This window comes from Pongo abelii, chromosome 18, assembly GCF_028885655.2.
Source record: "Pongo abelii isolate AG06213 chromosome 18, NHGRI_mPonAbe1-v2.0_pri, whole genome shotgun sequence".
Lineage (NCBI taxonomy): Eukaryota > Metazoa > Chordata > Mammalia > Primates > Hominidae > Pongo > Pongo abelii.
Window position 1 is genome coordinate 68,559,627 of NC_072003.2, and position 25,220 is coordinate 68,584,846.

Consider the following 25,220-nt stretch of genomic DNA (forward strand, 5'->3'; position numbering starts at 1 on the left):
TGTGGGTGGGAGGTTGTTTTCCAGTCTGGTCCATGCCATGCGTATATTAGCACATAATACAAACCCTTACCAGAGCCTCTGATGTGTCAGGGACTCTGGGTTTTTTGGCCTTTGATCCTACTGTAGCACCTTATGTTCCTGAAGCATCTTGCACAGAGCATTGAATTCCAGTGAGCAAATGCTCTAAGGATTGCAGTCTGCACTTCCCCTATCCACAGAGGCATGACCTGAGGCTGTGTGACCAGGGCAAGCCTGAGGTGATTCAGGTGCCCTAAAGCAAACTGGCATCCTAAAGGAAGCCTAAACCATGGAGTCAGCCACCAGCCCATCTGCTGCTCCCTATCTTCTCTCACCAGCCAGGCACCATCCAAATAAACAACTTTTGATGGTGCAGGAGGAAGATCAAATTCTCTGCATGGTGTCCTCATGCATGTTGGATTTCCTAGTAATGCACATATGAAAAACAAGGTTTGTGAACTTAGATCTGACAGATGCAGATTTTAATTCTAGCTATTTGTCCTGGAGCAAATTTCTAAACCTCCCTAACCTCCTGTGCCCTAATTCATAAACTGGGGCTAATAATACCTGCCTCATAGGGTTAAATGAGATAATGTGTGTCCAGGGCTTAGCACAATGACTGAAATGTAGTAAACACTCAATCAGCAGTAGTAGTGAGCCTTTTTCAGATGCTGTCTAATCCCACGTGGGAGGCTTTCCATGCAGAAAGGAAATAGAACTGTGGTGCCCTCAGCGGGGTGTCTGCATGGAGATCTTGAAGGACTGGAAACAATGAAGCCTGTTCCCCCATATGTGATCACTGAGTACAGTTTGAAAGCTGGGTTGTACTCACCTTCTCAGGACAACGCTCCCAATCTCTTTTCTCGTAAGCAGTAGCCTGCTGCCTTTGCATACACTTCGACCATTTTCCTTGCTGCCTTGTGCTATTTCAGGGTTTGTGGGGGTGTAGGAAAGCTGCCGCCTTCCTCAGGTTGCTATTTAAAGACATTCTGAAACGTTTTGCCACCGCTGCTCCCGCCCCCACAGCTGCCACTCCTGTCCCAGCTGCAGGGAGCTGCATGGTCACTGACCACTCCAGCCCTTGGGCAGCATGCCTCAGCATAAGCCAGCCGGGGAGCACACACAGTTAGGTGTTGGGAGTTCTGACCGCCTGTTTTTTGTTTAGGACCCCTGAGCTATTGTCCCTCCCAAGGGTTAACTGCTACTCACCATCTTGGTCTTTGTCCCTAGACAACCTAAACTGTCCATGTCCCTGTAGCAGTTTTGGCACTTGACCAGTTAAATATTTCTCCCTTTTTCTCAGTGCAAACCACACATGATACCCGCCTCATCCCCTTTCCACCCCGTCTCCAATTTGCACTTTAGATGCTCTTCCCATTTAGCAGCCAGACACAATCCAGAAAGTGTAAAACTGCCATTTATCTCTAGGTCTAGCAGAGAAAAATCCTCTTAAAATAAAAGGTTTTTGAAAAGCTCAGTAACCTCCAGTTAATAATAATGCCACTGTGAGCTTCAGTGTGTTTGAGATTTTCTATCTGCCAGGCGCGGGTAGACATCTCTTAGACATTAGTAATCCTGCCTTTCTTTACTGACCGTCCCGACGCTTTCAGTGAAGTGTCTCAAAAGCCTGGTCTTTCAGGTTTGAATTGGCCCTAATTTCTTTTTCATAGACCCATCAAAGTGAAAGTTTGGGTTTTATCAGGAAAGCATTATTCTTCTTCAGTCCAGAGCTCCTGAATGAGGTCCAGATTGTCTGTGTCCATTCTGCTCCCCCAATTTATTTGTTTCCTGCCCATTATCTTAGAGAGGCCACTCGCCTCGAAGACCTTGGAGTCTGGCCCCTTTCTGCTTGCCCGGCAGAATTCTTCCTGATGCTTTCCATTCTGCAGCATAGCTTGATCAGAGCTTCCAGCGTGCCAGCTACCAACGTCATCCGACCTGCGCTGGCCTGATACTTTGTTCAGACTACATTAAATTCATTTCCCCGCATCTACGCCACCTCCCTCTTCCTCTCACTCCCGTTCATTTATTCATCTGCCCAGCCACTCTGCCTTTGGCTTCTGCTCTCTATTCTTTGTTTTCAGAGCTGTGCCTTTCCCCCTGTGATTCATTCATTCATCCATTTGTTTATTTATTTATTTATTTTGAGATAGAGTCTCGCTCTGTTGCCCAGGATGGAGTGCAATGGCGTGATCTTGGCTCGCTGCAACCTCCGCCTCCTGGGTTCAAGTAGTTCTCTGGCCTCAGCCTCCCAAGTAGCTGGGATTACAGGCACAAACCACAATGCCCGGCTAGTTTTTTTATATTTTTAGTAGAGACAGGGTTTCACCATGTTGGCCAGGCTGGTCTTGAACTCCTGACCTCAAGTGATCTGCCCACCTTGGCCTCCCAAAGTGCTGGGATTACAGGCATAAGCCACCACGCCCGGACTTCCCCTCCTATTCTTACTCCTTGGTGGTAAACCCAATTTTCTTAATGTGGTGGTAATAATAACAGTACTTTGAATTATTTATCACTTTGCTGATGATAGTGAAATACTCTCACATACATTATTTTTTTTGATCCCCACAATATACTTGTAAGGTAGGTGGTTATATGTGCCTCATGCCTCCCACTCCATAGTAGTGAAAATAATAACCACTTTGAGAGGCTGAGGCAGGGGGATTGCTTGAGGCCAGGAGTTTAAGACCAGCCTTGGCAAAATATCAAGACCCCGTCTCTACGAAAAATTTGTTTTTGTTTTTGAGATAGGGTCTTTCTTGCTTTGTCACCCTGGCTGGAATGCAGTGGCGCAATCACGGCTCACTATAGCCTCAACCACCCAGGCTCAAGTGATCTTCCCTCCTCAGCTTCCCAAGTAGCTGGGACCACAAATGCGTGACACCATGCGTGACTAATTCTATTATTTCTTGTAGACAAAGGGTCTTGCTGTGTTGCTCAGGCCGGCCTCAAACTCCTGGGCTCAAGCAATCCTCTCACCTTTACCTCCCAAAGTGCCGGGATTATAGGTATGAGCTACTGTGCCTGGCCTACAAAAAAATTTTTTTTTTAATTAGCTGAGGCTGGGCCCGGTGGCTCATGCCTGTAATCCCAGCACTTTGGGAGACCAAGACAGGTGGATCACCTGAGGTCAGGCATTCGAGACCATCCTGGCCAACATGGTGAAACCCCATCTCTACTAAAAATACAATAAATTAGCCAGGCGTGTTGGCGGGCGCCTGTAATCCCAGCTACTCAGGAGGCTGAGGCAGGAGAATCGCTTGAACCTGGAGACCTGGGAGGTGAAGGTTGCAGTGAGCCAAGATTGCGCCACTGAACTCTAGCCTGGGCAACAAGAGCGAAACTCCATCTCAAAAAAAAAAAAAAAAAGCTGGGCACCATGGCACACGCCTGTAATCCCAGCACTTTGGGAGGCCAAGGCGGGCGGATCATGAGGTCAGGAGTTGGAGACCAGCCTGGGCAACATGGTGAAACCCTGTCTCTACTAGCCGGGCACGGTGGCTCATGCCTGTAATCCTAGCACTTTGGGAGGCCGAGGCGGGCGGATCACCTGAAGTCGGGAGTTCGAGACCAGCCTGACCAACATGGAGAAACCCTGTCTCTACTAAAAATACAAAATTAGCTGGGTGTGGTGGCACATGACTGTAATCCCAGCTACTTAGGAGGCTGAGGCAGGAGAATTGCTTGAACCCAGGAGGCGGAGGTTGTGGTGAGCCGAGATTGCACCATTGCACTCCAGCCTGGGCAACAAGAGTGAAACTCTGTCTCAAAAAAAAAAAAAAAGAAAAGAAACCCTGTCTCTACTAAAAATACAAAAATTAGCCAGGCATGGTGGCACATGCCTGTAGTCCCAGCTACTCAGGAGGCTGAGGCAGAAGAATTGCTTGAACCTGGGCGGCAGAGGTTGTGGTGAGCCAAGATCACACCACTGCACTCCAGCCTGGGCAACAGAGCAAGACTCTGTCTTGAAAAAAAAAAAAATTACCTGAGCACGGTGATGCACACCTGTAGTCCCAACTGCTTGGGAGGCTGAGGCAGGAGGATCACCTGAGCTTCAAGGCTGCATGCAGTGAGCTATGATCGTGCCACTGTACCCCAGCCTGGGTACAGAGAGAGACTCTGTCTCAATAATAATAATAGTCATAATAATAACCACTTTGAGAGACAGTACAGTATAGTGATTAATAAACAACACTACTCTGGAGTCAGGCTACCAGGGTTTGAATCCTGGATCTACCCATTACTAGCTGTGTGAACCTGGACAAATTGGAAATGATAATTGTGTTGTGGGGATTGAGTTAATGTAGACAAAATGCCTAGAATCATACCTGGCATATACCAAGTACTATGTAAGGATTAGCTACCGTTGCCATTCATTCATTCTTCAAAGATTTACTGCATGTTAGGCTCTCTTCCAGGCCTCAGTGATGTAAGAGTTACAGGATGGACGTGGTCCTGGCCCTCACAGAGGTCACAGTCTTCACTGACAAACCATCACTTCTTTAGCACCCACCATTTGCAAGTCCTTGTGCTTGGATCTTTGTTTTTGTTGTTGTTGTTTTGAGATGGAGTCTCACTCTTGTCGCCCAGGCTGGAGTGCGGTGACGCCATCTTGGCTCACTACAACCTCCGCCTCCCAGATTCAAGCAATTCTCCTGCCTCAGCCTCCCGCGTAGCTGGGATTACAGGTGCCCGCCACCATGCCTAGGTAATTTTTTTCCTATTTTTAGTAGAGAAGGGGTTTTGCCATGTTGGCCAGGCTGGTCTCGAACTCCTGACCTCAGGTGATCCACCCGCCTCAGCCTCCCACAGTGCCGGGATTACAGGCATGAGCCACCGTACCCAGCCATGTTCTTGGATCTTTAGATACATTAATTCTTACTGCAACCTTCAGGAGGCAAACTTATTCCCATTTTACAGATGAGATCACTGGGGTTCCTAGAAATGAAGTAGTTTGTTCAAGATTCCCTAGCTAATAATTGGAAGCTCTAGGATCCCCTTCACCCAGTTTGCCTGCCTCCTGACCATTAGGCTTAATTCTGTGTGTCTGCCTCCCCAACAGGGTGTGAGCTCCTGGGTGTGGGAGCCATTCAGCAGAATACTTAGCCTAGTCTCCTGCACACAATTTGGGAAATTTTGCTGAGTTGTTCTCTACTGACGATTCTTGACTCTCTGCCCCGTAATAGTCTCATCTGTTCCCTCTCACATCTCTTAGCCACAAAATCACATCTTGGGCAAGATGAAGGTGCTTAGAAGTTGGACTGTTGCTTTCTGACAGATTCATACCACACCTAATGCTTATTCCAACATGTTTTTAAACAGAACTAGTCGGATTCTGGAGTCTTCTCTTCTGGATCTCAATCTAGAGAATCTTTTTTTCTGCCAGGACAATCTCCAGCCACCAGCTCCAGTTCACCTCTTTCCCCTGTCTTCACCTGTCTTATTATTTCGGTGTATAGCTTCCCTGTTATTCCTCTGTTTTTGTCTTTGTGCCTCTTATTTATTTCTCAACCACAAAGGGAGTCACAATTGGTGGTTGATAGGATTGTGTGGAATGTAGCCTTCTTTCTTTTTGATCTCTGTTTGCTTCATCTCTTGTTTCTATAGAAGATTGAATTTCTAAATACAACTGTTACAAGGAAAGGGGTCTCCATCCAGACCCCAAGAAAGGGATCTTGGATCTCACGCAGGAAAGAATTCAGGGCGAGTCCACATTGCAAAGTAAAAGCAAGTTTATTAAGAAAATAAAGTAGTGGGCCAGGCGCGGTGGCTCATGCCTGTAATCCCAGCACTTTGAGAGGCCGAGGCGGGCAGATCACATGAGGTCAGGAGTTCAAGACCGGCCTGACCAACATTGCAAAACCCTGTCTGTACTAAAAAAAAAAAAAAAAAAGCCAGGTGTGGCATGCGCCTGTAATCCCAGCTACTCGGGAGACTGAGGCAGGAGAATCACTTGAACCCAGGAAGTGGAGGTTGCAGTGAGCCGAGATCGTGCCACTGCACTCCAGCCTCGGCGATAGAGCGAGACTCCTTCTCAAAAAAAAAGAAAAGAAAGTAGTGAAAGAATAGCTACTCCATAGACAGAGTAGGGCATTCCTGAAAGTAAGAGGAGGAACACGTCTACCCTAGGTACAATGCTTATATATATAGGATAGAAAAAGAACTTGGGGCCAGGCACAGTGGCTCACGCCTGTAATCCCAGCATTTTGGGAGGCTGAAGCGGGGGGTATCACCTGAGGTCAGAAGTTTAAGACCAGCCTGGCCAACATGGTGAAACCCCGTCCCTCCTAAAAATACAAAAATTAGCCAGGCATGTAAGCGCTTGTCTGTAATCCCAGCTACTTGAGAGGCTGAGGCAGGAGAATCGCTTGAACCTGGGAGGCAGAGGTTGCAGTGAGCCAAGATCACACCACTACACTCCAGCCTGGGTGACAGAGGGAGACTCCATCTCAAAAAAAAAAAAACACACACACACAAAAGATCTTGGGGAGATGTGCTCTGTTACAAGGGTTTGTGATAAAGGATTAATTTTCTTAATTGCTGTAGTTTGCAAGAATCAATATTATTATTATTATTTTCTGAGACGGAATTTCGCTCTGGTTGCCCATGCTTGAATGTAACGGAGTGGTCTTGGCTCACTGCAACCTCTGTCTCCCAGATTGAGGCAATTCTCCTGCCTCAGCCTCCAGAGTAACTGGGATTACAGGTGCCCGCCACCATGCCCAGCTAATTTTTGTACTCTTAGTAGAGACGGGGTTTCACCATGTTGGCCAGGCTGGCCTCAAACTCCTGACCTCAGGTGATCCACCCACCTCTGACCTCCCAAAGTGTTGTGATTACAGGAGTCAGCCACCATAAAATTAGGAATGCCTTTGTTAAAGCAAAATTTAGGAATGCCTTTGTTCCCACATACTGGGATATCTGGACACTTCCAAGTCTGGGTCTGTTTGGTAAACATTATCAATCGATTCCCTTAACCATAAACACCTAGAGGTTAGGAATGCCTAACTTTCTGGGAATGCAGCCCAGCAAGTCTCAGCCTCTTTTCCAACCCTCACTCAAAATGCAGTCGCTCTGGTTTTAACGCCTCTGACACAACGAGTGTATGCTAGCATTTAACGTTTTTCTCCTTTTATATTTAGCAACTCATTTTCCTATTAAGAAGTTATAGATGGAAAAACCTCTGCTAGATCACCGTTTCCAGAGTCCTTGTTCTGTAAATGTCTTATTTTTGACCATTTGTGTTGTGTTTTGCTGATCTCACACAATAAGAACAGAATAGCCATTTCATTCACCAAGTTCCAGTAGTAAAAAACACCTTGAAATGTAAATAACCTTTAAAATATTAAAATAATTTTTAAGTGTATATGAATCTACTCATTACTGTCTTTACTCATGGAGCTGTGTTAGAGAGGTAGTCTAACTAGAGCCTTTTTTCTTCCTCTATTTTCATATAATCTGGATTGTGGTAATATGGCTTTAATCAAACAAATAAATTTAGGAAGTAAAGAGAAGAAAGATATTTACCATTTATTTCTTCTTTTGATCTTAAAGATACAACCACTCCACAAATGTTCTAGGTCAAGCTCATTGAAAGAGTCAAACACTGTCTTCCTGCTTTTCCATTGAAAGTGCACCTGTGTGCCCAAGGCAGTCTTTTACTCACACCTTCCCTTTTCAGTTTGCCAAGCCTCTTCTGGTCCTTTCTGAGCCACGTCTAACCCTAAAGACTGCCATTGTCCCTGAAGCTTCAGCTTTGTGTGTTTCAGGCCAACTGGCGCCTGGAAAGAGGGAGGGTGAAGAGAGAGGGAGACCGTGTGTGTGTGTGTGTGTGTATGTGTGTGTCTGTGTGTGTCACATGCGCTCTCTAAATTCTTTTGATAAAGAACCTGAACGCCACCCCCTTCCAAGGAGTTTTCAGACCAGGAGTCTGGGTACTTCTTTAAGATATCCTTGGCCTACGCTTCTCAGATGGTGAAAGTGTTTGTTTCAACCACTGACTGCAAGCAGCTAAACTAGCTTTCCTGTGAATGAGACGCACCCAACCTACTCACAGCCATAGCCACTCCACCTTGCCCTGGAGTCCTTGGGCCTGATACAGTCGGGGGATGAACAGCAGGTGTGCTGAACTCATAATGAGAGGTTTCCGCTGTGGGATTGCTTATATCCTGCCCCCCACAGAGGCTCCTGTAACTTTACCTTTGAACTCTCCTTGTATTCAGCCCCTGATCCATGGGATTTGGTGACAATCCCTGGCTGGCAGGAAGCTTTGATCCTTGGGGAGTCCAGAGGAAGTCCTGTGATGTGTGGGATCCCTAGAGTCACAGGGATTGGGAAGAAGCTCTATACCTGGGTGGGTTGCTAAGATAGACCCATTAATTAAGCGGGAGCCTTTGCTTAACACTCAGTTACTAAAAACAGAGATCCGGTAACTGATAACAGGGAGCTCAGCATCCCTCAAGTGTGGAGTGGGTTTTGCACAGGCAGTATTGTTATTTTAAGGACACAGCAGTGCCCAGGGGGAAATTCCTACCCACACGGAGAAAGAACAGAATACCTGTGAGTATCCCTTTTTAACAAGTAAAAGCTGACTTGACTTTGAATGTTAGGAGGCTCTAGCAAAAAAATCTCAAAGATATTTCTAAGTGAAAGATTCCTCTAAAAGGAAAAAAAAAAAAAAAAAGGTGACCTTGTAACAAACACTGGAGGATGGGGCACAGGAAGCCAGGAGACCAGCCTGGGTGACAGAGTGAGACCCTCTTTAAAAAAAAAAAAAGTGGAAGCTCTAGAATTTCTATATATAGAGATGCTTTGGGCTATAATCCATTGGAGAGAGTGTTGGGAGATTTGTCTTTAGGCTGTACCTGCATAGCAAGCATGCTGGTTTTGCTTGGAAACTGCCTTCTTTTTGTGGTGGCTTGGGAGCTAGAAGTTCCCCCAAGCCATTTCCTTGGTGCCACCCATTGGCTGGGAGTAAATGTCAGAGTGAAGGCACTTTCACAGAGCAGGTACAGGTTCTTCTTCCTCCACCCACCTCCAAAGGCGGAAATGACTTCCTTTGCTTCTACAGAATTGCCTGCGTTTCTCTCTTAGAACGGAGATCACTCCATGTGGGCTGTGTGTACTGCCTCCCCACAGGGCTGTAGCTGCCACCTGGGAGGGTTCGTGCCTTATTCATCTTTTTTATCGCCAGCACAGTGCCTGGGCATGACAGAGGCCCATAGTACTGATTATTGAATGAGTGAGTAATCATGAGGCAATAGCGGTGGAGAGTCATCCTCTGCCGGGAATTAGCTCATTTTCATGCGGCCAGCCTCAGGAAAGATAAGACTTCCTCGCCCAAAGACAGGTTAGAAAGGGCACTCGAAGCCGGGCCTGGTGGCTCATGCCTGTAATCCCAGCACTTTGGGAGGCCGAGGCTGGCAGATCACAAGGTCAGGTGTTTGAGACCAACCTGGCCAATATGGTGAAACTCCGTCTCTACTAAAAATATGAAAATTAGCTTGGCGTCGTGGCGGGTGCCTGCCTCAATATGGGAAGCTGAGGCAGGAGAATCGCTTGAACCCAGGAGGTGGAGGTTGCAGTGAGCAGAGAGTATGCCATTGCTCTCCAGCCTGGGCACAGAGCAAGACTCCATCTTTAAAAAAAAAAAAAAAAAAAAGGCACTCAGGTGAGGCCACAGAGTCAGGCCCCTGACCTAGGAGACCTGACTGTGGCTCAGAAGCTCCCTGAGAAAGCCCAGGAGGTAACTGCCCAGCAGGGACCAGGCAGCATCTTCCTGAGGTTTGCTCACAGGACTCAGGCGCTTCATGTGGTGACACTGGGCTAGGAGCATTGAGGGTTGTTTGCAGGCTGACCATATAATATGTGGGTCCCAGTGCAGGTTAAAATGCAGGGCTCCTTGCTAGGGAAAACAAATAACAACAAGAAGAAAGTACCATTAGTGCTGTGTGTGTATGTGTGTGTGTGTAACAGAAAAGGGGTCCCAATCCAGACCCCAAAAGAGGCTTCTTGGATCTCATGCAAGAGGGAATTCAGGGCGAGTCTGCAGTGGAAAGTAAAAGCAAATTTATTAAGAGAGTAAAGTAGTGAAAGAACAGCTGCTCCATAGACAGAGTAGGACGTTCCCAAAAGTAAGAGGAGGAACGTGTCCACCCTAGATACAATACTCATATATATGGGGAGATGTGCTCTGCTACAAGGACTTGTGATAAAGGATTAATTTTCTTAATTACTATATTTTGCAAGAATCAATATTATCATATTTAAAGCAAAATTAGGAATGTCTTTGATCTCCAGATATCGGGATATCTGGATACTTCTAAGTCTGAGTCTGTTTGGTAAGCATTATTAATTCATTCCCTTAACCATAAACATCTAGAGGTTAGGAATACCTAACTTTCTGGGAATGCAGCCCAGCAAGTCTCAGCCTCATTTTCTAGCCCTCACTCAAAATGGAGTCACTCTGGTTCGAATGCCTATGTGTGTGTGTGTATATATATACTTTTTTTTTTTTTTTTTGGAGACAGAGTCTTGCCCTATTGTCCAGGCTAGTGTGCGGTGGCGCCATCTTGGCTCACTGCAACCTCCGCCTCCCAGGTTCAAGCGATTCCCCTGCCTCAGCCTCCCGAGTATCTGGGATTACAGGCATGTGCCACTACGCCTGGCTAATTTTTTAGTAGAGACAGGGTTTCGCCATGTTGCTCAGGCTGGTCTCGAACTCCTGAGCTCAGTTGGTCCACCCACCTTGGCCTTCCAAAAGTGCACAGATTACAGGTATGAGCCACTGTGCCTGGCCTGAAATATAATTTTTTTCCTTCCAAAGTATGCTTTTTTTTTTTTTTTTAAAGAGATGGGGTCTAAGTCTCTCTCTCTACTTGTCATGATGTTTATTATTTGCTGGAGAAAAATTAAAATGTTAAATTATTAGCATGAATTTTACTGTTCATCTTTACATTGTGCAATGCCAATTCTAAATGCAAATATAAGAGCATTAGCTCCTACAGAGAATCACTGAAATTACACAATTTGTATTTCATAGCTTACACATGCATATGTATTTCCTTCTTAGCAGAACAGTAGAAACTCTACACAACACGAATTCAACTTTTTTTTTTTTTTTTTTGAGACAGGGTCTCACTCTGTCACCTAGGCCAGAGTGCAGTGGCAAGATCATGGCCCACTGCAGCCTCAATCTCCTGGGCTCAAGCAATCCCCTCACCTCAGCCTCCCGAGTAGCTGGGACTACAGGCACACCCCACCACACCTGGCTAATTTTTGTACTTTTTGTAGAGATGGGGTTTCACCATGTTGTTCAGGCTGCTCTTGAACTCCTGGGGTCAGGCAATCCTCCTGCCTTGGCCTCCCAAAGTGCTGGGATTACAGGCATAAGCCATTGCCCCCAGCTGAATTCAACTTTTTTTTTTTTTTTTTTTTTTGAGACAGTCTCACTCTGTGTTACCCGGGCTGGAGTGCAGTGGCTCAGTCTCAGCTCACTGCAACCTCTGCCTCCTGGGTTCAAGCAATTCCCCTGTTTCAGCCTCCCAAGTAGCTGGGACTACAGGCACGCACCACCGTGCCCAGCTAATTTTTTGTATTTTAGTAGAGACGGGGTTTCACCATGTTGGCCACGATGGTCTCAATCTCCTGACCTCGTGATCTTCCCACCTTGCCCTCCCAAAGTGTTGGGATTACAGGCGTGAGCCACCGCGCCTGGCCTGAATTCAACATTTTTATTTCATTTCTTTTTTTTTTTTTTTGAGATGGAGTCTTGCTCTGTCTCCCAGGCTGGAATGCAGTGGCACGATCTAGGCTCACTGCAACCTCCGCCTCCCAGGTTTAAGTGATTCTCATGCCTCAGCCTTCCGAGTAGCTGGAATTACAGGCACCCACCACCACGCCCGGTAATTTTTGTATTTTTAGTAGAGACGGGGTTTCACCATGTTGGCCAGGCTGGTCTCGAACTCCTGACCTCAGGTGATCCGCCTGCCTCGGCCTCCCAAAACACTAGGATTACATGTGTGAGCCACCGCGCCCAGCCTCATTTCTTGATACATTTACATTCAACCAACACTGTCTACCTTTGATCTACTGATAAGAAAGGACTAAAAGGAACAAGAACAATGGGTTGCCCTGCTGTGCCATTATTTTCAGTGTAAACGATTGGCTAAAATAAGGAAGTGAATGAGTAAGAAAGATGCAGTCTGGTTCCATGGTCCTCTGTGTTTTTTAGAAAGCCATTGCCTTCTTTCTGTGTTCGAAGCAACGCATGGAAAGTGCATGAAAAGTATCGCCTCTCCAAGCTGTTGGGGCCTCCATTTGCCCACTCTTAAATGTAACAGCCATGCCTGCCTCGTACTTGCTTCTAGCCTTTGCCCTCCCCCATATGGTGAGTCCACCAGAATCCTGTGCTTATGGGGCACAGTGAACTCCAGATGCAAATGCTCTGGCAAAGAGGAGTGAACACAATCTTACCTCCTCCACTGACATTCATGCTCCCTGTCCCATTGGACTTCCTTTACAAAACACAGGTTCACAGGAGGCTGAGGCAGGAGAATCGCTTGAACACAGGAGGCGGAGGTTGCAGTAAGCCAAGATCGCACCATTGAACTCCAGCCTGGGCGACAGAGCACGACTCTGTCTCAAAAAAAAAAAAAAACACACACACAAGTTCAAAAATAAGATTATTATGATTTTTTTTTTTTGAGACAGGGTCTCACTCTGTCTCCCAGGCTAGAGTGCAGTGGCATGATCATAGTTCACTGCAGTCACAAACTCCTGAGCTCTAGGGATCCTCCAGCCCTAGCCTCCAAGCCCTAGACTGCAGGCGTGTGCCACCATGCCTGGCTAATTTTTTTTTTTTTTTTTTTTTTTAGTAGAGTTGAGGTCTTGCTATGTTACCCAGGCTGGAAGAATTTTAGGATGGCAACAGCAGATCATTAGACCAAGCAAACCTGGCCCTCTTGAGCATGGGACCTTGTGTGACTGCAGGTCACAACCCTGGTTGTCTGGCAGTGTTTCAGTCGACATTCTTAGGAGTTTCTGCTTTTACCAATTGAGAGACTAGCCAGGAGTAGCACGCATGAATGCCTTTATTCACTCATAATTTTTTTTAGGTATGAGCAATGTACCAGTCACTTTCTGAGGCAGTGGGGCTATACCAGAGTGAAAAAGGCAAGGCTGCCAGGCATGGTGGCTCACGCCTGTAATCCCAGCACTTTGGGAGACCGAGATGGGTGGATCACTTCAGGTCAGGAGGTCGAGGCCAGTCTGGCCAACATGGTGAAACCCTGTCTCTACTAAAAATACAAAAATTAGCCAGGCATGGTGGCACGTGCCTGTAATCCTGCCACTCGGGAGGCTGAAGCACAAGAATTGCTTGAACCCAGGAGGCAGAGGTTGGCAGTGAGCTGAGATAGAGCCACCGCACTCAAGCCTGGGCAACAGAGCGAGACTCTTTCTCAAAAAAGAAAAAAGGAAAAAAGGCAAAACATGGCCTCAGTGTCAATAGTACTTACCATCTAGAGAGGAAAACCTTTTTTAAAGTACACAATAAATATTTATTTTATTTTATTTTTATTTATTTTTTACACCACCTACCTGCCCCACAATAAATATTTACATTACAGTCCTGATAGGGGCTACAAACAGAACTCCAGGAAGGGCACGAAAACTTACCTAGGTGGGGGGGTAGGGAAAGAATCCTGGAGGCCAAGGATATAGGAGTCCTAGGAAGAGGAAGCAAAATATTAATAGCCTCCCAGGCTGAGGGACTAGCATATGCAAAGGCCTTGAGAGGAGCTTTGTTCAGGCAAGAAAAGAAAGAAGGCCGGCACAGCTGGAGCACAGGCGGCCAGAGGGAGGCCCGCTGTGGGGAAGGATCGGCCTGGGGAGCTTGTTCTATGTAGCCCTTTGCCCTGACTTCCTGCCTCCACTCCCCAGTGTCCATGCTGATCAGGAATATCAAAAGATGGAAAGGCTCTTGCTCTCTTCTTACAGCAAGTCCAAGACACGTGGTGCTAGACACAGTCTACTTGGTGGAATGCTCAGGGGACCCTGGGCCCAGACCATGTGCTTGTTACCCGCTGAATTAACTATTTCCCATCATTTCCATTCGCCATCTCCAGTGCACTTTCCTATGCCTAAAATGTGTCCTCTCTTTTCTCTGATGTCTCATCACTCTCTCTCGTGACCTTTACCATGTTCTATTCTGTATTGTCTGTCTTTACGTGAATATCTTCTTATTCATCCCCACTAGACCAGAAGCCTTTTAAACGAAAGATCTAGATGTTTCCATTGTTAAACGGCCTTACAAAATCTTTGCGTAGAGTTGACTAAGTTAAATATACGTTTCTATATTTTATTTTATTTTTATTTTTATTTTTATTTTTTGAGACAGAGTCTTGCTCTGTCACCCATGCTGGAGTGCAGTGGCGCAATCTTGGCTCACTGCAACCTCCAGCTCCTTGGTTCCAGTGATTCTCCCATCTCAGCCTGCTATCTCAGCCTGGCATTACAGGCATGCACCACCATGCCCAGCTAATTTATGTACTTTCAGTAGAGACGGGGTTTTGCCGTGTTCGCCAGGCTGGTCTCGAACTCCTGAGCTCAGGTGATCTGCCCGTCTCGGCTACTGCACTCCAGCCTGGGAGACTTGGTCTCAAAAATAAAAAACAGGCCGGGCGCAGTGGCTCATGCCTGTAATCCCAGCACTTTGGGAGGCCAAGGTGGGCGGATCACCTGAGGTCAGGATTTCAAAACCAGCCTGACCAACATGGCAAAACCCTGTCTCTATTTAAAAAAAAATACAAAATTAGCTGGGCATGGTGGCGCATGCCTGTAATCCCAGCTACTTCCAGAGGCTGAGGCAGGAGAATCTCTTGAACCCGGGAGGCGGAGGTTGCAGTAAGCCGAGATCATGCATTGCACTCCAGCCTGAGCAACAAGAGCAAAACTGTCTCAAAAATAAATAAATAAATAAATAAAATAAAGAAACATTGCATAGTATAATGGCTAAGATTATAGGCCCTATTTCTTTTAAGCAAAATACAAAATCCAGAAACCACAGAGGAAAACATTTGATAAATTTAACTACATCAAAAATGGAAATTTCTTCACCAGAATAAAAAATTTCACAAAGAAAAAATGCCAACTGGGAGAAAAATATTTGCAACTCATATGACAGATAATGGACTTAAAAAAAAATGGAGTTTTTACAGATCATTAAGGAGAAGCTGAATTATACATACCAGAAAAAAATACAAATTTATGTTTATATATTTGTTAGAAGTATGCAAATTCATAACAGCAAAATGCTATTTTTTTCTACTGGATTAGCAAAAATAAGGAGTTTACAATACCTGGCACTGATAAGAATACGGGGAAACAGGAATTTTCATAGTGTTTGAGGAAAATGTAAATTATTGGAACCTCTCTGGCCATATCTATCAAAATTGTAATGCGCATTACCCTTTGAGCCAGAAATTCCATTTCTAGATATTTGTGCTACAGATATACTTGCACATGTCTGTAATGACTTAAGTATCAGAATGCATATTGCACTGGGCACAGTGGCTTATGCCTCTAATCTTGACTACTCAGGAGGCTGAGGTGGGAGAATCACTTGAGGCCAGGAGTTCAAGACCAGCCTGCGCAATATAGCAGGACCCCATCTTCAAAAAAATGTTTATTGCAGCAATATTTGCAATAGCAAAAGATAAAAAAGAATTTAAATTACTTTCATTGGAAAGATGGGTAAATAAATTGCATTACATTCATCCTCTGCAGCTATAAAAAATAAGTTATTTCCATATGTGCCAGTTATACAAAAGATCTACAAAATAAGTGGGGGAAAAAATCATGGTACACAACAGAGCATAGAATATAATTTTGTACTTTAAAAAGGTAAGGGAAGGCTGGGCTTGGTGGCTCATGCCTGTAATCCCAACCTCTGAGGTGTGAGGATTGCTTGAGCCCAAGATTTCAAGACCAGCCTGGGCAACATAGCAAAAAAATAAAATGCCAAGCATGATGGTGTGTACCTGTAGTCCCAGTTACTTGGGAGGCTGAGACGAAAGATTGCTGGAGCCCAGGAGTTTGAGGCTGCAGTGAGCTATGATTGCACTACTGTACTTTAGCCTGGACAACAGAGTGAGACCCTGTCTAAAAAAACTGGGGGAGAGGGGACAAGAAACAGAAGTATACACATGTGTGCTTGTAAACACTGAGAAAATGTCTTCATATGAATGATGTCCTCTGAGAAGGGAAACAGCTAGGAGTCTGGAGTAGAAGAGAGCCTTACCTTTTAATATGTACTCTTTTGTACTATATTATCTTTTCAATAAAAATAAAAAATAAGGACACAGGCTCTGGATGTTGGAAACCTGGCTCCATCATTTTTTTAGCTGGGTAACCTTAACCCTCTAACCCTCAGTTTCTGCAAATATCAGATGGGGCTAATAACCTTCCTCTAGGCCGGGCACGGCGGCTCACGCCTATAATGCCAGCACTTTGGGAGGCTGAGGCGGGCAGATCACGAGATCAGGAGATCGAGACCATCCTGGCTAACACGGTGAAACCCTGTCTCTACTAAAAATACAAAAAATTAGCCGGGCATGGTGGTGGGCGCCTGTAGTCCCAGCTACTCGGGAGGCTAAGACAGGAGAATGGTGTGAACCCAGGAGGCGGAGCTTGCAGTGAGCCAAGAGTGCGCCACTGCACTCCAGCCTGGGCGACAGAGCACAACTCCGTCCCAAAAATAAATAAATAAATAAAAATTACCTTCCTCTATGGGACTGGCAGAAAAATTAGATCATATATAGATCATATAGGTACCTAAAATAGTACCTGACCCAAAAAGTAGTAGTATTTGAGGCAAAAAGCCCTGAACCAGAAGTAACTTTACAAGTAGCTGCAGACAAGTCACATGACCTCCTGTGGCCCAATTGCCTCCTGTACCTAGTTGGACCAGTTGGTCCCTAAATCTCCTTACTTTTATTTTATTTTATTTTTTGAGGTGGAGTCTCACTCTGTTGCCCAGGCTGGAGTGCAGTGGTGTAATCTTGGCTCACTGCAACCTCCACCTCCCCAGTAGCTGGGATTACAGGTGCGCGCCACCACACCTGCTAATTTTTATCTTTAGTAGAGACGGGGTTTCACCTTGTTGGCCAGGCTGGACTCAAACTCCTGACCTCAAATGATCCACCTACCTTGGCCTCCCAAGTGCTGGGATTACAGGCCTGAGCCACTACACCCGGCCTCAGTTCCCTTATTTTTGTTATCCTGTTCCTTTGAAACCTGTTTCTTGCTAGAAGTTCTAGCTCCCAAGCCAGGAGGATTTTTTTAGGGAAGTAGGAGCTCCTGTGAGTAGGTGCTTTTGACACCCTCCCAATTCCATATCAGACCATAAAATCGGAGCATTGGTCATGAAAAATGGAAACTGTAGTAGCAGACTTTTTTTTTTTTTTTTGAGACAGAGTCTCACTCACTCTGTTGCCCAGGCCGGAGTGCAGTGGCTCGATCTCAGCTCGCTGCAACCTCCGCCTCCTGGGTTCAAGTGATTCTCCTGCCTCACCCTCTGAGTAGCTGAGATTGTAGGCATGTGCCACTTTTTTGAGATGGAGTCTAGCTCTGTCACCCAGGCTGGAGTTCAGTGGCGCGATGTCGGCTCACTGCAACCTCCGCCTCCTGGGTTCAAGTGATTCTCCTGCCTCATCCTCCCAAGTAGCTGGGATTACAGGTGCCTGCCACCACGCCCAGCTAATTTTTTATATTTTTAGCAGAAACAAGGTTTCACTGTGTTGGCCAGGCTGGTCTTAAACTATCCTGACCTCATGATCTGCCCGCCTCGGCCTTCCAAAGTGCTGGGACTACAAATGGCAAATTTTTGTATTTTTGGTAGAGACGGGGTTTCACCATGTTGGCCAGGCTGGTCACTAACTCCTGATCTCAAGTAATCTGCCCATTTTGGCCTCTCAAAGTGCTGGGATTACAGGCATGAGCCACTGCACCGGCCTGGTGACAGATTTTTAAAGTAGGGGCAAGGAAAGGTATGATTGCTCAAGAAATAGCCTCCTAGGCCAGGCGGGGTGGCTCATGCCTGTAATACCAATACTTTGGGAGGCCGAGGCAGGCAGATCACGAAGTCAAGAGATTGAGACCATCGTGGCCAACATGGTGAAACCCCGTCTCTACTAAAAATACAAAAATTAGCTGGACATGGTGGTGCACACCTGTAGTCCCAGCTACTCAGGAGGCTGAGGCAGGAGAATTGCTTGAACCCTGGACGCAGAGGTTACAGTGAGCCGAGATCGTGCAACCGCACTCCAGCCTGGCAACAGAGTGAGACTCCATCTCAAAAAAAAAAAAAAAAGCCTCCTGGGTTTCATAAGATAGTTGCCCATTCTGTGGGTGGTAGCAGAGGGCTTTATGGGGAGCTGGGGAGGAAAATGCTGGTAATCATTTGCTCTGGGAGCAACCATATCTGGGCAGTCTTGCCTGTCTGTGGTCCTGAGGTCTCTGCCATGCTTTGGGACTGAATAAAGGAGTCTGGGACCTATGATTGGGCCTGGGAGTAAAGGGGAGCAGAAGCCCCAAGGCCATGTAGCTAGGCATGGGGTGAGTGAGAAACACAATGGGAAACCTATCTCAGTACAAGGGCTAGCACCACTCCTGCCTCCTTCTCCAACCCAAGATGGCCATGCATTATCTTCTTTTTTTTTTTTTTTTTTTGCACAATCATGGCTCACTACAGCCTTGACCTCCCAGGCTCAGATGATCCTCCCAACCCCAGCCTCCTCAGTAGCTGGGACTACAGGCATGCGCCACCACACCCGGCTGATTTTTGTATATTTTGTAGAGATGGGGTTTTGCCACGTTGCCCAGGCTGGTCTCAAACTCCTGGACTCAAGTGATTTGCCTGCCTTGGCCTCCCAAAGTGCGGATTACAGGCATGAGCCACTGCACCCAGCCACATCATCTTCAGGAAGTCTGTGGATGTCCTCACAGATCTCCTCAGGCAGGTGGAGAGGGCAGTTCAGTCGTACTGAGAAATGCCGGCACAGTAGATAGGCAGTCATGGCTGTCTCTCTCATGCAGGTGCTGAGCGCCGTCCTCAAGGATCTCTACCACCTGCTAAAGCACGTGGTGCGTCTGGAGCCCGATGACGTGGCCAAGCTCCATGCCCAGTTGGCCCTAGAAGAGCTGGATGACATCATGAAAAACTTCCTGTTCCCTCCACAGAAGCTGGAGAAGAAGATCGTGGTCCTGCCATAGACCTGGCTCCAAGGACATGGAGGAGGCAGGCAGGGCAAGGCACCCAGAGCCATGCCCAGGTCTTCCAGCAGGTGGCCCTGCTGCTTCTTGAGTGCTGGCAGCATGGCTGACCCTCGGGGTGGTTTTATGGTGTGGGTCACTTGGGTCTTCAGGGTCTCTTCCGAAGGCATCTGTTTAGCACTCCCGCGTTCAGCCTGAAGGGTGTGCAGTTAAGAGAAAACAATTACAGATCTCATTAATCTGTACATTTTTCACTGTCCTCTAGCATTGAGAGAAGGATGTCTACCTGGTGAAAGTATATTTTAACATGATTGATGGAATTTCACTAATTGCCCACTCTCGGAACTTGAGGAGAAGAGGTTGGCCACCCATATGTCACCTAGCTCTATATTCTTTCAGGCTGAGATTCTTCTTCCTCAGGAAAATGAGGAGCAGAACTGGCCACCCTTGGCTGCTCAAGAGGCATTTCAGAGTAGGAGATGCAGTTGGAGGTGGGGAGGGGAAGGAAATGGTTATCAAATAATGCAAAATGGAATAAAATTATCTTGGATGGAAAGAACAACAGGGCTAAATCTGGTCCTCTGGTGTCGAGATGGAAAACTGTGGAGTTGAAGAGGCTCTGATGCCCAGAAAGGACAATCAAGCTGGTTGACTCTTCCAGAGAAGAAGGGTAAGCCCTGTATTTATCCTCCCAGGCCATTCTTCTTCACTCCTGCTGCTGTTTGCAGAGAGTTGCCCTGATTATCAGGAGAAAAGAACCATGAGCATCCAGAGAGTTTACATCCTGCCTTCTGTCCTCTGCTCCTTCAGAAAGATGAATGCCTAGACAATGGGTTCACACTGAATGCAGGCTGGAAAGAATGCATGCTGGTGGCCTAATGCCAGGGCTGTTGAAACAATTTCAGGTATAGCACTGTGGTCTCCACTTTATTTCTTTATATATTTTGGCCGCTGCATTTTGACTGCAGCTAAAATAGATAACAGAAAGGAGATACTGGCTGGCTGCTTCAGATTAGCCCTCCCTGTTGTCAACACCTTGATGAGGCCAACACAGAGCTGCTTGATCAGTCCTCAGCTTTGCAGGGCTAGGTACAGAATTTTATCACGCTCTCTGGGGTGACCAGACCCACAGGAACCAAAACGCAGTTTCCAAAAGCTCGAGTGACTGAAGGATCTATACACAAACATGGCTATTTGCTAGTTAACAACAGGATATTTCTCTCTGGCCAGATCACAGACATGGTTCTGAGTCAGATCTTCCTTGGTGGCATCCCTTTAAAGAGGGCATCTTATGAACAGGATCACAAGTGAGCTTAGTGAGCAGAGAATTAGAACAAATCTAGCTAGGCGTGTTTAAGGAATATTTCCATTCAGCTAGTGTAGCTGGATTAATTTCTGTTCTCCAAATCGAGGATGTCTAGAAAATAGGCATTGGGGCTTTCAAATCTAAGAAGAATCTCCTTTGTGCCAGCTGGATGTACAATAAAAATGCTTGTTTCTTGACCTTCCTTTAACTAGACTCCACACAACCCACTTCAGACCAGCAGATCGAATGTGTTGCACAATCCATTTCACTTAAAACTTCACTTGCGTTAACTGCATTCCAGTTCTGAGGACAGATCCTAACTGACCACCTTGATTAGTCTAAGACACTATCTAGTCCAAAACCCTCCAGTGCCTCATGAAGCATCCTAGTACCTTTATCTCCATTTACAGATCACCTCTTAATTTGAACTATTTGGCAAGTGACTAAAAACATCTGTTCTTCATTGATTTTTTTGAGGTGGGGTCTCACTACATTGCCCAGGCTATTCTCAACTTCTGGACTCAAGCAGTCCTCCCCACTCAGCCTCCTGAGTACCTGGGATTACAGGTATGTGCCATTATGCCTAGCTCTTTATTGATTTATTTTTTCTTTTTTTTTTTGAGACAGAGTCTCACTGTGTCACCCAGGCAGGAGTGCATTGGCACGATCTCGGCTCACTGCAGCCTCCAACTCCTGGGCTCAAGCGTCAACCTCCCAAGTAGCTGGAACCACAGGTGTGCACCACCATGCCTGGCTAATTTTTGTATTTTTAGTAGAGACAGGGTTTCTCCTTGTTGGCCAGGCTGATCTTGAACTCCTGGCCTCAGGTGATCTGCCCACCTTGGCCTCCCAAAGTGCTGGGATTACAGGCATGAGCCACTATGCCTGACATTTATTTTAAGACAGAGTTTTGCTCTGTTGCCCAAGCTGGTATAGAGTAGTGCAGTCATGGCTCACTGCAGCCTTGACCTCCTGGGCTCAAGGAATTCTCCCACCTCAGCACCCCCGAGTAGCTGGGATCACAGGTGTGCACCACCGTGCCTGGCTAATTTTTAAAATTTTAGCAGAGATGAGGTCTCGCTATGTTGCCCAGGCTCGTCTCAAACTCCTAGGCTCAAGCAATCCTCCTGACTTGGTTTCCTAAAGTGTTGGGATTACAGGCATGAGCTACCATGCCTGGCCTATTTTTTTTTCTTTTTAACAGACAGGGTCTCACTTTGTCACCCAAGCTGGAGTAAAGTGGCATAGTCATAGCTCACTGCAGCCTTGACCTCCTGGGCTCAAGCAATCCAACCACCTTAGCATCCCAAGTAGCTGGGACCACAGGTGTGCACTATTGCACCTGGCTAATTTTTTTTTATAGAGACAGGGTCTTGCTATGTTGCCCAGGCTGGTCTTGAACTGCTGGCCTCAAGCAATCCTCCCACGTTAGCCTTCCAAAGCACTGGGTTTATAGGTGTGGGCCACCACACTGGGCCCTAATGTAATCCTCTTAAACATGACCAAATTATTAAAAATTTTCAGATTTTCTATATTGTGTGTGTGTGTGTGTGTGTGTGTGTGTGTGTGTGTCTGTGTGTGTGTGAATGAATGATAGTCCTTGGGAAAGAATGTTAAAACTTTAGGATAATAAAAGCACAAAAACGGCCGGGCAGCGGTTTATGCCTGTAATCCCAACACTTTGGGAGGCCGAAGTGGGCAGATTACCTGAGGTCGGGAGTTCAAGACCATCCTGACCAACATGGAGAAACCCCATCTCTATTAAAAATACAAAATTAGCCGGGTGTGGTGGCACATGCCTGTAATCCCAGCTACTCGGGAGGCTGAGGCAGGAGAATCGCTTGAACCTGGGAGGCAGAGATTGTGGTGAGCCGAGATTGTGCCATTGTACTCCAGCCTGGGCAACAAGAGTGAAACTTTGTCCCAAAAGATAAATAAAAGCACAAAAACTTAAACGAAATACACGAGAACAAAAGTGACACTTCCCTGCATGGACCCTGTGAGGTGTATGTTGCCTCCCACCCCCACCCTGCTCTTCTCTCTCAGAGACCACCTTCCCACCTCCCACCACCCCTTCTGCTGCCGCCTCCACCTGGCTTGCTGAAGCTCTGCTGGCCCCTCACCTTCAGCGTCCTCCACCACCCAGCAGCCTTTCTCTTAGACTCCTCTGTGGCACTCACTCAGCCTTCTGCTTGGCCCCATGCCTCCTCCTCTCCTTTTTCCTCTCCTAGGCTCTTCCTCCTCTTCCCAGGCCCGCCATCCACCACCCCCTTGCTCTATAGGGGATGGCTCAGCCGCAGGAGACATGCAGAGGCCCCACTTGTGGCTACAGCCAAACCCCAGCCTTCTGCCCAAGCTTCAACTGCTTTTTCAGGTTAGACTTCCTGAACATTCTGGAGAGTTTCCCCTCTCTGCTTTGTTTTTCTTCCTCCTTGGCACAAACTTGCCCTTCTCCAAGTTCTCTGTTATTTAATCAGAAATCTCTTAACTTTTGCTTTGCTCCTTATCATCTCTCCACACTCATAATTTCCCATATTTCCCAATCTCCTCCTCCACGTCCCTTGCTTTGTTGTTGCTTTTTTTTTTTTCTTTTTGTATTTTTAGTAGAGACAGGGTTTCACCATCTTGGCCAGGCTGGTCTTGAACTCCTGACCTCATGATCCACCTGCCTTGGCCTCCCAAAGTGCTGGGATGACAGGCATGAGCCACCACGCCTGGCTTTTTTTTTTTTTGAGACAGAGTTTTGCTCTGTTGCCGTGGCTGGAGTGCAATGGTGTGATCTTGGCTCACTGCAACATCCGCCTCCTGGGTTCAAGCAATTCTCCTGCCTTAGCCTCCCAAGTAGCTGGGATTACAGGCGTCTGCCACCATGCCCAACTATTTTTTTGTATTTTTAGTAGAGACAGGGTTTCACCATGTTGGCCAGGCTGGTCTCCAACTCCTGACCTCATGTGGTCTGCCCTCCTCGGCCTCCCAAAGTGCTGGGATTACAGGCATGAGCTACTGCACCCGGCCCTTGCTGGGTTTGTTCGCCCCTCTCCTCCACTTCTTTGCTTTCCTATGGCTCTGCCTGCTCATCCACATGTAAGAGCCAGTGTGCCAGGGACTGGGGTGTAGGAAAGCAAACCACAAGCGATGACAACAATTTATCGAGCACCTATTATGTACCAGATGCTGCACTGGGCCCTGAGAACACAACAGTGAACAAAACAGAACTCTTACCCTTGGGGAGAGTTTATGAGGCAGTGGAGGGAGACAGATAACAAATAAGATAAACAATGTCAAGTGGGGCCGGGCACGGTGGCTCACACCTGTAATCCCAGCAATTTGGGAGGCCGAGGCAGGCAGATCACCTGAGGTCAGGAGTTTGAGACCAGCCTGGCCAACATGGCGAAACCCTGTCTCTACTGAAAATACAAAAATTAGACAGGTGTGGTTGGGCGCGCCTGTAATCCCAGCTACTTAGGAGGCTGAGGCGGGAGAATTGCTTAAACCCAAGAGGCAGAGGTTGCAGTGAGCGAGATCGTGCCACTGCACTCCAGCCTGGATGAAGAGCAAGACTCCGTCTCAAAAAAAAAAAAAAAAAAAGAAAAAAAGTAAAGTGGTGAGAGATGCTATGGAGACAATAAAGTCAGGAGGGAGGAGCGTGGTAACAGTAAGTTGAGATTTGTTGTTCAGAGGTAGCCTCGCTGAGAAGTTACTATTTGAATAACGATCAGGAGGTGAATTAATGAGCACTAAAATAATGGGGAAAGAGTGTTCCAGGTAATGGGAACAGCAAGTGCCAAGGCCCAGAGGTAAGAGCATGTCTCAGGAGGGAGGGGTGCTGAAGTAAGAGGACCGCTTGTGTCCAGGAGTTTGAGGCAGCAGTGAGCTGTGACTGCACCTCTGCACTCCAGCCTGGGCAGCAGAGTGAGATCCTGTCCCCAAAATGGAAAAAATAAAAGAAATGCATATAACCATACCCAGCCAGTTTTTTCCCCTCCATAAAAAGGAAACAGTGATCCCCAGCCCCTTTCATGCCACCCCCCAACTTGGCCTCGGTGGCTCTGTTGTTTCAGCTCCTCTTCTCTGGTAGCAGTTTCTCCTCTTTGGCTCAAAAAGAAGGGAGCAAGCGTGTTGATCTACCCTGGGTCCATCCACCTGTTTTGTCTCTTTGTCTGCGAGGGTGACTGAATGAAGTGCTGCCTGCCACCTGACTGTGCCTCTCACCCAACTGTTTGCCGCATTGGAGGACTGGCTACAACATGTGAAAGTGGATCAATTGATAAGTCGAGAGATGAGTCATCTGACCTGTGCAAAACCAGATAAGCTTCTGCAGTCTTTGCACAGAAATCTAAAATCTCAGGCAGAATTTCTGTGGCAAAGGGAGAGAGTCAGAAACCGGAGCTGTAAGAGGTGCCACATTTCCCTGACCATGAGGGGTCTTCTTCCCCAATACGCCCCTTCCCCCAGCAGCAGCTTTGACCTCAGAGGGCCTGGCTGTGTCCTCGGCAAGCTCTGCAGCCACAGACATGCTGCAGTCACATGCAGCAGCCACACTGCAGTGCGCGGCACCTCTGCCTGCCATGCTCCACTCTGTTGGAACTGAATCACCGCTTGGGGGTTGGGAACTTGTGTTGCT

At 46.9% G+C, this 25,220-nt stretch overlaps 1 protein-coding gene across 2 annotated transcripts in view; it reads left to right on the forward strand.

Annotated features, from left to right (window-relative positions):
• Positions 1 to 19,852, forward strand: part of TANGO6 (transport and golgi organization 6 homolog) — a 242,660-nt gene extending 222,808 nt beyond the window's left edge. Inside the window, exon 19 of one of the 2 annotated variants that reach the window (XR_010137850.1) lies at positions 19,114 to 19,233. Coding sequence is in view for 1 of the 2 variants with exons in the window: in XM_024233267.3 (XP_024089035.2) it covers positions 19,114 to 19,290 (177 nt within the window). In the remaining variant the exon portion in view is untranslated. Of the gene's footprint in view, positions 1 to 19,113 lie in introns of both variants that reach the window. The other variant, XM_024233267.3, reaches the window with a different exon arrangement.
• The last annotated feature ends 5,368 nt before the right edge of the window (positions 19,853 to 25,220 follow it).